The sequence below is a fragment of the Chroicocephalus ridibundus genome, chromosome 1 (genome assembly GCF_963924245.1).
Source record: "Chroicocephalus ridibundus chromosome 1, bChrRid1.1, whole genome shotgun sequence".
NCBI classification, from domain to species: domain Eukaryota; kingdom Metazoa; phylum Chordata; class Aves; order Charadriiformes; family Laridae; genus Chroicocephalus; species Chroicocephalus ridibundus.
In genome coordinates, this window is record NC_086284.1 from 21,888,971 (window position 1) to 21,902,935 (window position 13,965).

General features: G+C 37.9%; 1 protein-coding gene across 1 annotated transcript in view; it reads left to right on the forward strand.

Annotated features, from left to right (window-relative positions):
• Positions 1-13,587, forward strand: part of RNF17 (ring finger protein 17) — a 54,158-nt gene extending 40,571 nt beyond the window's left edge. Inside the window, exons 28-37 of the mRNA XM_063330685.1 lie at positions 100-263; positions 1,420-1,539; positions 2,572-2,652; positions 3,590-3,715; positions 6,922-7,032; positions 9,018-9,174; positions 10,469-10,604; positions 11,885-12,074; positions 12,433-12,534; positions 12,907-13,587. Coding sequence (XP_063186755.1) covers positions 100-263; positions 1,420-1,539; positions 2,572-2,652; positions 3,590-3,715; positions 6,922-7,032; positions 9,018-9,174; positions 10,469-10,604; positions 11,885-12,074; positions 12,433-12,531 — 1,184 coding nt within the window. The 3' untranslated portion in view covers positions 12,532-12,534; positions 12,907-13,587. The remainder of the gene's footprint in view (positions 1-99; positions 264-1,419; positions 1,540-2,571; positions 2,653-3,589; positions 3,716-6,921; positions 7,033-9,017; positions 9,175-10,468; positions 10,605-11,884; positions 12,075-12,432; positions 12,535-12,906) is intronic.
• The last annotated feature ends 378 nt before the right edge of the window (positions 13,588-13,965 follow it).

A 13,965-nucleotide genomic window follows, 5' to 3' on the forward strand; every position in this document is an offset into this window, starting at 1 on the left:
TACATATTTTCATCTGAATCTGATGGGTTTTAGTGATTCAAAGAATTTGCACTAATACATTATACACTATTTTGAATTTTATTCCCTCCCCCGCCCCAGAAATTGAACTAAACAAATTGATGACTGAAATACAAAGTAATTTCAAATGCCTTGGTCTTCTGGAGTCATACTGCTGGAAAAAGGGAGAAGCTTGTGTTGTAAGAGGATCAGATACCATGTGGTATCGAGGTAAAGTTATAGAAATTGGTGGTAGTACTCTCCAGGTAAGTTGGATTATATGTTGTGTGTGTTTGCATGTATTTAAAAAAAAAAGGGGGGGGGTGGCAAATAATCTCTGAAAATAATTATCTGAAATAAATTCATGATCACACCTTCTTTGTTGTTCTGCTGACCTGACTATCCAGATACTTGTTCTGCTTAAAAGTGTTGGGGGCGGCTAGCAGAAAAGTACAAGTATGCAAGAAATTCAAGGGTATGCCGACCTTGCAGACCTGAGACAAATAAATCTGAGGAGCCAGGGAACAACTGGCCTTGCAGGTCTGAGATAAATAACCTTGAAGAAGTAGGGAGTAGGCAACAAGTTATCACTGTAGCTTTTAGCACATTCCAAAACTGTAGCTTCTAGCACATTCCAAAACTGTAGCTTCTAGCACATTCCAAAACTGTAGCTTCTAGCATGTAGCGAAACCGCAGGTAGGAGGGATTATTGTAATGAAACATTTAGAGCTAAGCCAATTAGAAATGATAGAATTTGTGTAATTTATGTAACTGTTAAGTAGCTGTATAAAAGCTTTCCGATGCCTCTAATAAACCGACATCTTGCTTGCATCAAGCAGCGTCCCGTCTCTCAATCGCGGCATAAAAGTGTGATAGCTGCCCTGATTTTGACATTTATTTTAAAGATTAATTCGATCTGCCTATTTTAGTTATCACAGTTTTTCCCATAGTTTTCCTAGTGGTGATAAATGTTCTTAAGTAAAAGGCTACCCTTAATTGCCTGTAAGTAATCCCTTTTAGGTTTTTTCTTCTGTTGTTGTTAGTGTATGTGGAATGCTTTGAAAGTTTTCTAATTAGCAGTTAATCTTGTCCAAACTCTTGAGTCTGAGGAAGCTTTTTGAATATAGATTTGCAAGTCTGATGCTATCCTAGTTCACAAATGTTTTATTTCTCTCGATTTCAAACTGCTGTAGGTTATTACACAAAAGGTAGGATCTCTTGCAAGACAAGTTTAGAAGCTGGACTTCCGATCTGCTGTACCATTTTTTTAATCCTTACCCTCATTTCCACTTTGTCATATCACTTACCAGCAAACCATTAGTTTTCCTCCAGAAAAATGAATGCTGTAAATGAACCCTTTCTCTTATTAAACTCGACTTAAAAAATGGAAATTACTTCAGGAAAGCTTTTCTTTTCTTGTAGGTACAGTACATAGACCGTGGCTACATAGAGAGGATTCCTCAGTGTCATCTGTATCCAACAACATCATATACTGGTATTCCCCCCTTTTGCATACCATGTCAGCTTTACAAGACAATACCAGTGAGTAATGGTAAATTTGAAGATGTTTTAGTAGGTAGTTACTTAAATCGATACACTATTTAGTCATGCAAAGGTTGAGACTAGTTCCTGGTATTTTTTCTTGCCTATGAGGATTCAGAGAATAGCCAGTAAGGATCGTATCAGCAAGGCAGACTTTTATCAGGAAATGCCACATTGCTTTATGAAGTGACCATGCTTCAAAAGCAGCTGTCATTGGAATTAAATCTTTGTGAGACACTGCAGTAGTTCGCAGGATGATACTCTGAAGTGGTAGTTAGTTTTGCAATAGCAGCAACAAGAAGTAAGGCCTGGATTACTTAATGCAAAATGGCCAGAGAATTTTAAATCTTCTAGTCCTGCAAAAGTGTTTCTGTCATTCTGAACTTCGCTGTGTAGGAAGCAATCTGTTACACTAAAGCAATACAAGTGAATTGTTTTAGGGGGTTTGTTAGTAAGTAATCGATATGTAAATAGTATCTTCACAATATCATATCTTACTCAAATTTGAATGGTGCATTTAGTAAATGTGAATTACTGAAATGACTAGGTTACTTTTAAACTTACTTTAAAAGAACCCTTTTATTGTTGTCAGCAGTTCAACTGATAGATTAAAACAGACAGGCTTATAAGCCTATGGGTTGGGATGCAAACAGATATGTCGGGGAATAAAAGAAGTATTTAAAGCATCCTGTTTTTTCTGTTATCTTCAAGTATAATTCTTTGGGTTATGCTTCGTGTGATTGTGCACGCATACACTATTATGTAGATAGTAAGGTTTAGACTTGGCTAGCAGCATCTCTTTCTGATCCACTTCAAGATCTGAAAATTGCTGGTCAGCTTTGTCACACAGTAAGTTTTGGTGTACCAAATAGACAATATTAAAATTGTTGTAGACAAATCAAACTAATGATGTGTGTTTTCAAATACATTTTTCAATAATCGTGTTATTTTTATCTCACTACATTAAGAATAGTAAGAGTATTAATTGTCAACGTCTTAACATGTGGGGGTTTCTTGCTTTTCACCAAGTAGATTGGAAATTTTTGGCAGCAGGATGCAGTAGATTGCCTTCAAGAACTGCTTACAAATGAAGAGGTTGAAATACATGTTCAGGTAGCTTAATTTATTCATAAATGTGGAATGAGGCTTTTTTTTTCTTGCATTAAGAATAACACATGGAGTGTAGCATTAAATGTATTCCTTAAACAAAATCCAAAGCTAAAGTTATTTCTCCTGTGACTTTACCTTTATTATAGTTTTCAGGTCTCAATTGTGTCCTTTAGAGGTATTAGTATTTTTAGGTCCTATTTGTATTGTGTTGTCATTCTGACAAGCAACCTACCAACAACATAAATTCTTCTAAATCCAATTTTAAGTGCTTAAAATTTGGTGTAATTAAATATGGACATGCTTAAATTAATACACTAAATTATAGGGAAACATATCTGTATTGTCTGATAATTTGGAATTTCAGGTAGTTTAATTTCTAATTATTAAATTGTGAAAGAGAAGGGTTTATTGTTGAGTGAGCAAACATGGAATGTTTCGGTATTAGACTGGGTAGTTGGTGCTGCCATTCCAGAGGTGCATTTTCAGTGGTGCCCGGCGACAGGACAAGAGGTAACAGGCAGAAACTTGAGCGTAGGAAGTTCCATCTAAACATGAGGAGGAACTTCTTTACTTTGAGGGTGTCAGAGCACTGGAACAGGCTGCCCAGGGAGGTGGTGGAGTCTCCATCTCTGGAGACATTCAAAACCCGCCTGGACGCGTTCCTGTGCAACCTGCTCTGGGTGACCCTGCTCTGGCAGGGGGTTGGACTAGATGATCTCCAGAGGTCCCTTCCAACCCCTACCATTCTGTGATTCTGTGAGATAGGTGTATCCACATTTGTGTCATAAGTGGTGTTAGTAGCCCTCCTTACTGGTTTTATATCTTTGATGAATTGAGTATGGTGCATATAGGAATGACAGGTTTGAACTTCCTGGTCACTATTTCTAAACCCTCAGTCACGCTGTTACTGTTAGAAACTTATTTTTTCCTGTGTAAGTAGGAATTACCAGATAACCCATGGGGCAAATTGTCCATCAGCCTGTATTTTGGTGGAATGTCGCTTTCTTCCTTCATGGCATACAAGAAGTACTGTGTGGCTGAAGATTGTCAGGACATATTAAAGCTGGTGAGATTTGTGTGTCTGTGTTTTGCTGGTGGTATTCCGATGCTAAAAAGATCACTCAGTTGCTTGTTGTGACCTTTGATTTGTTATTTCTTTTTACATTTCTGTACAGTTTTGTGATGTAACAGCAGTAAGACTAAGTACGTAGCTCTGTAGCATAACAAGTGTAGATGTGATGTGTTGCAATTCATTATTCCATACAATCTTAGCTAAGACTTTGTTCTTGGACTCCTTACTGAAAAGAGATTTCTCCGGTTTTTTTTAAAGTCCAATTAGTTTTTCTGTTCCTCTAAAACTTAAAAGGATAGGGATAGGATAATATTTTTGTCACTTGAAGGGATTAGTTATTCCTAGAAATGTATCCAAGGATGGAGATATTAAAAAGTAAATTTAATCAAGTATTTTAACATAAACCTAGTGATTTCCAAGGAAGTTGACTAGGTTCTTCATTTCAAGTGTCTGAGATACTCATCTGGTGTTCTTTAGAGGAGGATTGAGATTTTCACCAGACTTCATTGTCTTAACATAAAAAAAATTAGATAAGTGATTTCTCTGGGTTTTTTTCTTGAAATCTGAGGATCAGGTTTATTTACATTATTAAGGCTTTGTTGCATTTTTTCTGCTTAGTTCTGTTCAAGCCTGCCAATGTATTTTTCATTCCAACATGAGTCTCTGCTTCAGAAAATAATTTTACAATATAGACCATGCTGCTGTCACTGCTGATGTAAGTCTTGGCATGTATACCAGTGGCCTTGTGATGCAGTTATAAAAATCTCTCAGTGTATATTAGAACTGAGTAACCACGGAATACCTAATTGTAAATCAGTCTCTCAGTAGGAAACTACACCAGAACGCGAACCATGGTGAGCTTACAGCAGTGAATCTCATTCTAAGTGTATGTGTACATATGTGTGTTCACGTGTATAAACATATACACACTTGCATACTCACCTATATATACAAGACCATTATACTGTGGTATTTTTTGACGGAGGTTTTCTGTTTGGTTGGTTTTGCTTGTTTCTCTGCCACTGTGTGCCAGAACTGAGTAGCCAGGTGCTGCCTTGTGCTCATATGTTCAGGTGTATGGGACTATGGCGTTGCTTCATTTGGCAGACAAGTTTCTAATCTCTTTGTTCTGAGCTCAGGCTTAACTAACAATTATTTTTAGAATGACTTTTTCTACAGCAGTTGACTACAAACTATTTCCAACCACCTGCACCAAAATCAGTTTAAAATTCCTTATACAGACTATTTTTGTATTTAACTGCATTGCATACTGGCCCCCCAGACAACCTGTTAGGAACATATCAGGACAGGCCTGGAAGAAGGATGGGGATGTCAGTTAACTGTGGATATATGTTGAAGGCCAGCCATGTGGGTTGAAGGCCAGCTGTGTTGGTCATAAGTCCTACCATCTCTGACACCACGAAGTCCTGTTCTGTCACTGATGTTTGCAGCAGACTAGTGGAAAAGTGTTCTGTAAACAGCTAGGTAGAAGGACCTTTCCTGCTTTCCTTTTGTCAATATGAGAGTAACATGTAAGGTACCCTGTCTGTTTCAGGGAAATACAGAATCTGAGGCTTGCCAGGCTGTCACTTCTGTCTTCTTCATCCTAAAGATAAGATGTCTTTAATGACCCACACTACTGGGTGGGCTCCTGTAGGCTGTTCATAAACAAAGCATTGCATGTGGTAGAGAAGGCAGTACAGCATAACACACTGCACTGCAGCCTACCATTTACTTAGTTTGGATTAAATTCTTCATGCTGAAAAGCACTCTTGTGTTACGTGATGTGAAAACTATAAATGACATAATTTCTGCTGTGGCTTTATAGATGTAATAAGGAATGTAAGCCATTTTAGATTTTTAAAGAACAAAGGTATAAAGGGTAGGGGACAACTGTTTGAAATAGGTAACTCCTAAAGATGTGGTTTTAGTATCAGTATTTACAACTGGATTGTCTATGCCTAAGTGTGGTAGGTCTAGCAGTAACCAATCTACTGACAATAAGAAAAGACTGTCAACATTAACAACAAAAATGTGAATGCAATTTTTCTTTCCAAGACACACATAAGAGCTGACTGAGATACCCAGCTGAGCTATGTGCAGTGCTCAGTTGGAATGAGCTGGAATTTAAGTTAAATCATTAGAGCCAGGTGTAATCAGGTGGCCTGTCACAATGCTCCTGATTGTTTTGCGGAAATCTGGCATTTAGGTTGTATGTCTCTATGGTGCAGTTAGACATCCTTTCTTTACTAGCATTTTATAAAGATAGGTGTTTTGTCTTTTTTAATCTTAGGAGTACATACTTCCAATGGAAAAGCTGGTTTTTCCTAGTTAAGTCTGCATAAATAATGGGGTTTTGTATTGTATCCTATGTCAGATGATGCAGGGCGAAGAAAAGGTCAGAATTTATTGTTTTGTTTTGCAGCTATCTGTATCTGGTTGTTTCCACTTCTTTTTTTGGTCTGGACATGATGAAAACTGTTCATCAAATAGATGTGTAAAAATAAAATGCCTTTTAGAGAAATTGTACGTTTTGTTATGTTTTATAGTGAAGTCATGACCTATGACCCAGATGAGCTATGTGCTATACATCCTTATAAACACAAAACTTAATGCATGAAGGTTTATTTTGTCATGAACCAAACAAGTTAATGGCATGTAGAACTCAAACTGTAAATAATGTGGCTTTAGAAGAAGACACAATGGAGCATGCTGTGCTACTGAGACAATATGTATCTACTTGAGAAAATCTGTTATCTTTTTGAAGGAGAGATAATTCTCGTGGCTAAGGAGTTAAATTATCCTTTGCCTTTCTCTTAAGGAATAATTTGCTCTGACAAACAGCAATAACATTAGGCATGGCATTCAGGTTTAATCTGTGCTAATTAATTGCTATTATTTTAGTTTTTCTTTCTAAATATTTTCTCTCTTTAAAGGGAATTCCATATTTAATGCATTTTTGAATTAACAGCTATCAAGTTAGCAAGTCAGTATGCTAAGATCATTTCAAAGATTTATGCTTTATATTTTGAAAGTGTTAATTAACTAGTTCTGTTTTGTTAACTTTCAGCTAAAGCTGCTTTTAAACCCCTAATAAGTATTGAAAGGAAATGTTGATTATTTTTTTTTTTTCATCAAAGACACACTGTTTACATTATCAGAGAACTCCTGATTATTGACTAAAGTTTGTCTTGGTCTAGGAGCTACTTTTAGGAGATGTTCCTGTTTTGACTTCATACACGTTGCCACCACTACCTGTTCCAGGAGATACGTTTCCTGTCAGAGTTACGCATTTGGTGTCCCCTAAGGAGGTACATTTTGTAAACATCTCGTATATATTGCAGACAGGAACTGTTGCAGTCCCATCATGCTGGTGAAAAGGAAATCATGGCTAACAATTTTAGATAATATAAAAAAAGTATTAATAAGGTTGTAAAATACTACTGCGTTATTGATACAGATGGTTGTGCAGTGCAACTGTGAATGAAACCTTACTTGAAATACCCTTTTGGGTGGGGGCAGAGAAATAAATACTGACCGTTTCCCTACAAAAAGGAATTTTAAGAATTGCAATATTGTAGTCTGGTACTTACCTTGTATAATAAGAAAATATACGTAACAGTAATGATTTATCTCTTCTTTATGCTCCAAAAGTAAAATTACTGGAACGTTGTACAGTAACCTGCACACTTTACGACTGTAACAGCCAGATTTTACTGCCTTTGGTCACTGATTGATTATTGATTTTTGTGTAAACTGTTCTGACTAACACAAGATGGAAGTGTTTGGGTATCTTAGAAAAGGGCTTTTCTTAAATTGTGTATTCTGCTTCCTCTCTTACAGGAGAAACATAATGAATATTTTTTGTTCATTTTGTGCAAATGATTTGAATTCTTGGTTTTGAACATGGTATATAATTGTTAACACTAGATCCTACTCTGGACTCCTATAGATTTTAAGTAGCAGTTGCATGATGGCGTTGCAGCTTGATTATATTGTGTACAAATTAGAAAATGAACATTGATTTTTCTTTCTGGCTACTGAATTACAATTCTGAGTTTAGAAAAAATAATTGCCCAATCATTGATTTGTTTGGATTATCGGTAAAATGCAATCATGAAATGGTCAAGTTTTCAATTCGTAGTGATGTAAGGAGGGGGGTTAGCAAAACCTCCACCTTGGACTTCCAGAGGGCGGACTTTGGCTTGTTCAGAACGCTGGTTGAGAGAGTCCCTTGGGAGACAGTCCTGAAGGTCCAGGAAGGCCGGATGCTCTTCAAGAAGGAAATCTTAAAGGCCCAGGAGCAGGCTGTCCCCAAGTGTTGCAAGTCTAAAGGGCGGGGAAAATGGCCAGCCTGGATGGACAAGGAACTTCTGATGGGACTTAGGAATAAAAGAAGGGTTTACCGCCTTTGGAGGAAGGGACAGGCAACTCAGAAAGAATACGGATATCTCGTTAGGTTATACAGAGAGAAAATTAGGAAGGCAAGGGAGGGTTAGATTAGATATTAGGAAGAATTACTTTACTGAAGGAGTGGTCAGGCGCTGGAACAGCCTGCCCAGGGAGGTGGTGGAGTCACCATCCCTAGAGGTATTTAAGAAACGTCTAGATGTGGCACTTCAGGGCATGTTCTAGTGGCAGAGATTGTAGGTTGTTTGGTTGGACTCGATGATCTTAAGGGTCCTTTCCAACCATGAAGATTCTGTGATTCTATGAAAATATCGTAATGTTCTGAAGTGGCTTGGTTCAAAAAAAAAAAAAATGAAAATCAGAAGCTGTTATGTAGATGTTAATTCGGCTGTGCATGTTGTTTAAGCTTTCATTTCTTTGACCTATAGCACTATACTGATGACCCAGTCATAAATTAGGTGACAGGAATGTCTGCATAGCAAACAAAACACCATTTCAAAAGTTATTATTTCATTAACTTCAAAATTAATCTCTAGTTTGATATTATGAAGTGAGATTATTTAACAAGTAGTAAAAGGGAGGAATCCTAATAAGACACAGCTGTGAAATCTTATATGGGTGTATTCTTTAGTATGTGCATTCCTTATATTCTTTTTAACACTGAAATGTGGATTGTAATAAGTTATTACTCTCTTGTGCTTTTGGGAAAAATTTTGTGTAAATGTGAAATTATTCATAAATTGAGGAAATAAGAAAGGGGAGCAAGTATGTGCTGAACCCTTTGAAGACAGGAACAAGTAATCTGATAACCCTTGATCACTGGTGGAATTTGAAGGTTCTAAGAAGTCTGCAAAGATTGTAATATGAGAGTCTTTTCTTTGAGTAGGTATATATTTGCCTTGATCCTTCTAAGAACCCTAGGATGCAGTCTGCCACAGAAGGAGATGCCAGCTGTGACTCGGAGGTGGTGTGCCTTGATGAAGCCCTGAAATGGTGCAATAAAAGCGTGGAGTCTCTTCCTCTTCTAACACACTTCCAAACAGGTGTGTTAGTGTGTTTATTTTCCCTGTTGTTTCATGTGGATGTAAAATGCCCCAAGTTATTTCTGAAGAATAGGAATAACTATATTTCTGTGAATCTTTCAATAATACTTCTGGAGAGTAAGGAGTAACACTATGCTATAATCAGGAGTGTAAAAAAAAAAAGGAGGTTGAGGGGAGACTATTGCGTTCTACAACTACCTGAAAGGAGGTTGTAGTGAGGTGGGGCTTGGTCTCTTACTTGGGGTGACAAGCGATAGGACAAGAGGAAACAGCTTCAAGTTGCACCAGGGGAGGTTTAGATTGGATATTAGGATAACTTCTTCACCGAAAGGGTTATCAAGCATTGGAACAGGCTGCTCAGGGAGGTGATTGAGTCGTCATCCCTGAAGGAGGTGTTCAAAAGACGGGTCGACAGTTGGATTCTGTGATCTTAAAGGTCTTTTCCAATTTAAATGATTCTTCTATTCTATAATCATGTTTTTACTTTTGATGAAATTGAGACTGCTGTGTCCTTCTGCTCCACTGGAAAATGATGGAAAGAACTCTGATGCCTGCTAAAGTTGGTGAACTGATCTTAGATTGCATGTGTCAAAAACAAAACTTTTCCCTTGAGGTGACTGTCACTGACGCTGTAACTGTGAAAATCTTGCTATTAAATATTCAAGACAGAAGTTACATACAGAAAAATCATGTTACCGAGAGTTAGAAATTATGTGAACCCTGAAGAGCATCACTTCACTTTATTCTGGATTTCTCCATTTAGGCAAAAGATATGCTTCAGTTCTCTTGTCCACAGCTGTTGGGCATAAAATAACATGAAGTATGTGGGTCTAATACTTTGTGAAGACACTAGTTATTGCTAGTATTTGGTTCTACCAACTAGTAAAATTCTGGTTGAGATTTTAGGCAGCATCTGCCTTGTGTCCTCCAGAGTATTGTCTATTCTCTTACAGATTGATCTGTTTACTTAACTGAAATGTGCAATTGAGTTGAAATTGAAAAGTTTAAATGTTAAACAGTTTGGATCGCTATCTTTACCAAGCAATTTTCTGTTAATTCTTATTGTTGCCATGTGAGGTAGAGCCACGTGACTTAAATTGCATGCTGATGGTTGTGAATGGGAGTTCAGAGAGAATTGGAGGATGCATAGAACACAATAGCAGCATGAATTGGAGAAGGAAGAAAAAACTTAATCTTGGTCACAAAGTAAAAGGGATTTTCAAGTTCAGGTAGTTTGTACTGCACTGGGAGTATATTTTGAGGCGTTCAGTGGTTTGGTTTTTTCTTTTTACAGAAATGCCTTGCCTTGTAGAATACCAGGATGGTTTATGGTATAGAGGAAAGCTCCTCTCCGTTGAAGAATTTAACCCTGTTAAGATCCTGGTTCAATTTGTTGACTATGGTAGTTTTTCAGTTGTCCCAACAGACAGGTAAATACGTAAGAAAAAAATGCATGTAAAATGTCTTACGTGTGTATGTATACACTTACATTATAAAGTATGTACTTATAAATAAGTGTATGTACATTTATTATTTATTTTTATATAACTACAGAGGTATTAATAATTTAGCATTAGATTTCAGTTGGAGAGAAAGTTGGCTGGTTAAATAATTTCAGTCTGCAGGGTATAGGGTTGTGCTTCTCTTTCTCAGGTTGTTCTGAGGAGCCCGTTGTTACACTGTCAGATTTCTCCATCATCTTCAGGTTACTTAACCTGTGAAGTAGGCTCAAGCTTGTAATCTGCTTTTGCACCCAAGAAGCTTACACAAAGTAAGGACTGAACCCTTCAGGTGTACAAACAAATCCTCTGATCCTGTGTACTGCAGTCTGCCTAGAAGACAGCTGGGGAATAAGATAAGGGAGTATCTGAGTGGGACGCGCTCCAGGCTGCTTGTGTGGAATTTGGCGGTTCAAAGCCCTGTTCTGCCTGGTGCTGAGGTGCTCTAGAAACTGCCCCTGTGCTGGCACACGGATGTCAGCTAAGTGTCTTAAACACCCCAGGCTTTTAGGGTCCCCCCATGTGAAGCACTTTCACTTTCCATATATATATATATATATATACACTGCTTAATCACATTGGCTTCCTCTTGGGCTCATTGAGGGTTCTACAGGTCCTTGCTGCAGATAAGGAAAAATAGGAATTTTAAAAGATTTCCTGCTTCACAGATTGTTAGGGTCATGGGAGAGAGTGTGTGTTTTACTTCAGAGTTGCACTTCCCACTCTGCTTCCCCATTCCCTTGGTTCTGGGATAGAAAGATAGAAGAATGGGGAGATGATAATATAAAACCAAGGTACCTGTTTCCAGTAGTGTGTCTAGAGCACATCCAGGCATGAAGCACTTTGGAACGCGAAGGTCTGTGTCATTTTCTAGATGCACCAGATTCGGAGCCTGCATTGTGATGACTTGCGCTTGCATTCCAAAGCTCAAATCTGTATTAGGCACTTGAGACTCCTCCCCAGGCACTGTAATGGGGAGCCAGTGTGCCTGGAGGGGTCTGTATGATACTGGCCTGTTTCTTGATAGTAACTGCGTTGAAGTCCTTTAGAAGGGCCTAGCCCTACTTGAGCAATTGTTTGGTCTGACACCAGGGACTCTGATACCAGCTTCCACACCGTAAAACTACTGCATGAACCATTAAGCTATCCTTATGTCCATACTGATAGTTTTGCAGGTTGTTGCAGGCAAGTGTTTTTCATTTTTGTTTTAGGTTGCGTCAGATACCTTATCATCTGCTGAAGTACCCTGTTCAGGCAGTACGAGCTTTTTTGACTGGATTTAAACCTGCTTCATATGACCAAAACGTGGAAAGAATTCCGTATTCCCCAGAGTGGAGTGTGGAAGCATTATGGGCTATGATGGAGTGCGTTGAAGGAAAACAGCTCTCTGCTTCCATACTTGTGAGAAACGCTTCCTTCTTTTCTCCGAGTTCTTGTGCAGCCTAAAGTTCTTACTAGCACTCAAGAGTATAATTTCTGACTATTTGTTTTACTGTGAACCCTCATAACTTAAAATTGTGAATCATTTACCGTGAAGGAATGCTGATGAAGAGAGCAGATCTTGTGGTGCTCTTAATCCTGCAGATAAAGTTCCTGAGTATTCTGTTACCAGTTTCTTTTACTTGAAAACAAACATATTCTTTGTATATTCATAGTTCCATTTAGGCAGTGAGTATAGCAGTAAAATAACTTTTACTATTGGTTAGCTTGAGATTTAAATCTGTTACTGTCAAAACTCTGTCCAACTTCTGGTTTTCAGGCTTTTTCACCAGAGGTCACCATTTCTTTGTATGAAGATGATGAAAATTTAGTTCATATGAAACTAATAGAAATGGGACTTGCGGATTTGGATGAGTAACATGTAAGTACAGTGAATATGAACTACAAATTCATACCATTGCAAAGGTGTGGTTTCAAAAGTTCTAAGCAAAATTTTAACTGTCAGTAATGCTGACAACTAGACTTTATTTAAAAAAAAAAAAACCTTCTGTCCATACTTCCACTCTTTTAATAAAATAAAATGCTATTTGAAAAATAGAATTTTTTTCCATACACATTACTGAAGCCCACAGTATATATAGCTTTAAGAACTAGCAGGTACTGAAACAGAGAGCCCTAAAGCAGTATAACAGAAAGAGCTTTTGCTGCTAGTAACTGAGGAAGGTAACTTGCAGATGTGTGGCAGTGTATTCTGTCCAAACAATCAAAATTAATTGTTTTTCTTCACTTTCAGCTTTTGATCTCAGTGTCCAGTGCCAGTGGTTCTCAGATCCACGCTAACATCTGGACGTCCATACATCTAGTCGTCCATACATCTAGTCAAACACAGAATACTTTAAATGAGAAGCTTTACCATATGTGTTGTCTACAGAGAATATCGGAGACGTGGATTTTCAAATTTCTTTGCCAACTCTGTTAAGTAGTTCTTTTCCCTCCCATTTAATAAGCGTTCTTCTAATCTATTTTTACAGATAATGTTCCCAACACTTGAATCTTGAAATAGTGAAACTGTATACACACATCTCAATCTCTTTTGACCTTAGAGACTGAAGTATTGTTCTGTGATATCCTTTTCATAAGAGTGGATGGAATTAATGTGTGGTAGTAAAGAAATAGAGAAAAAGCTATTTTAGTTTTAGTATCTTGCTCGAAGACTTGGAAGGTGATAGTTTTATTACTGTGATGGAACTCTTGTTTATGTCTTGAGCATATTTGGTGACAGACTTCTCCAGTATCAGAATCTGAAACGCGGAGTGAACAGTTGGGGGGGGGGGGAAGTGTTACTATCTTTGTTCTGGAACGTTTGCATTGCTGCTGTGTTTGCTGTTCTCAGTCATAAGGAGATGGATGTGGTTCGGGTGTCCTTGCACCTCCTTATCTCCAGGAATTGCAGTGTTCATTTGACAGTGTTGGAATAAAGAGGAGCTTCTTTTCCTTTACTGCTATAGTGTGTAAGGTTTCTTGGATGTCTTTATTGTACTAGTGTGATATATCATTTATGCTTAAAGCTCAGCCCCTTTCAGTCTCCCCAGGGAGAATTTTGTCTAGATAAGTAAGGAAAAAACATAGATGCTGAAGACTCCGTAACCTCTCTGGGCAACCAGTTCTGGTGCTCAGTCACCCTCACAGTAAAAAAGTGTTTCTTGGGGTTCAGAGGGAAGCTCCTGTGTTTCAGTTTGTTCCCATGTTTATGCACATACACACATACCCTTATGCATGTCTCTGCCCTCAAGATCACATGAAAGCAAGTGTACAAAATGTCTCAGTAGTGTTTCTCAGGCATGCTGCAAGG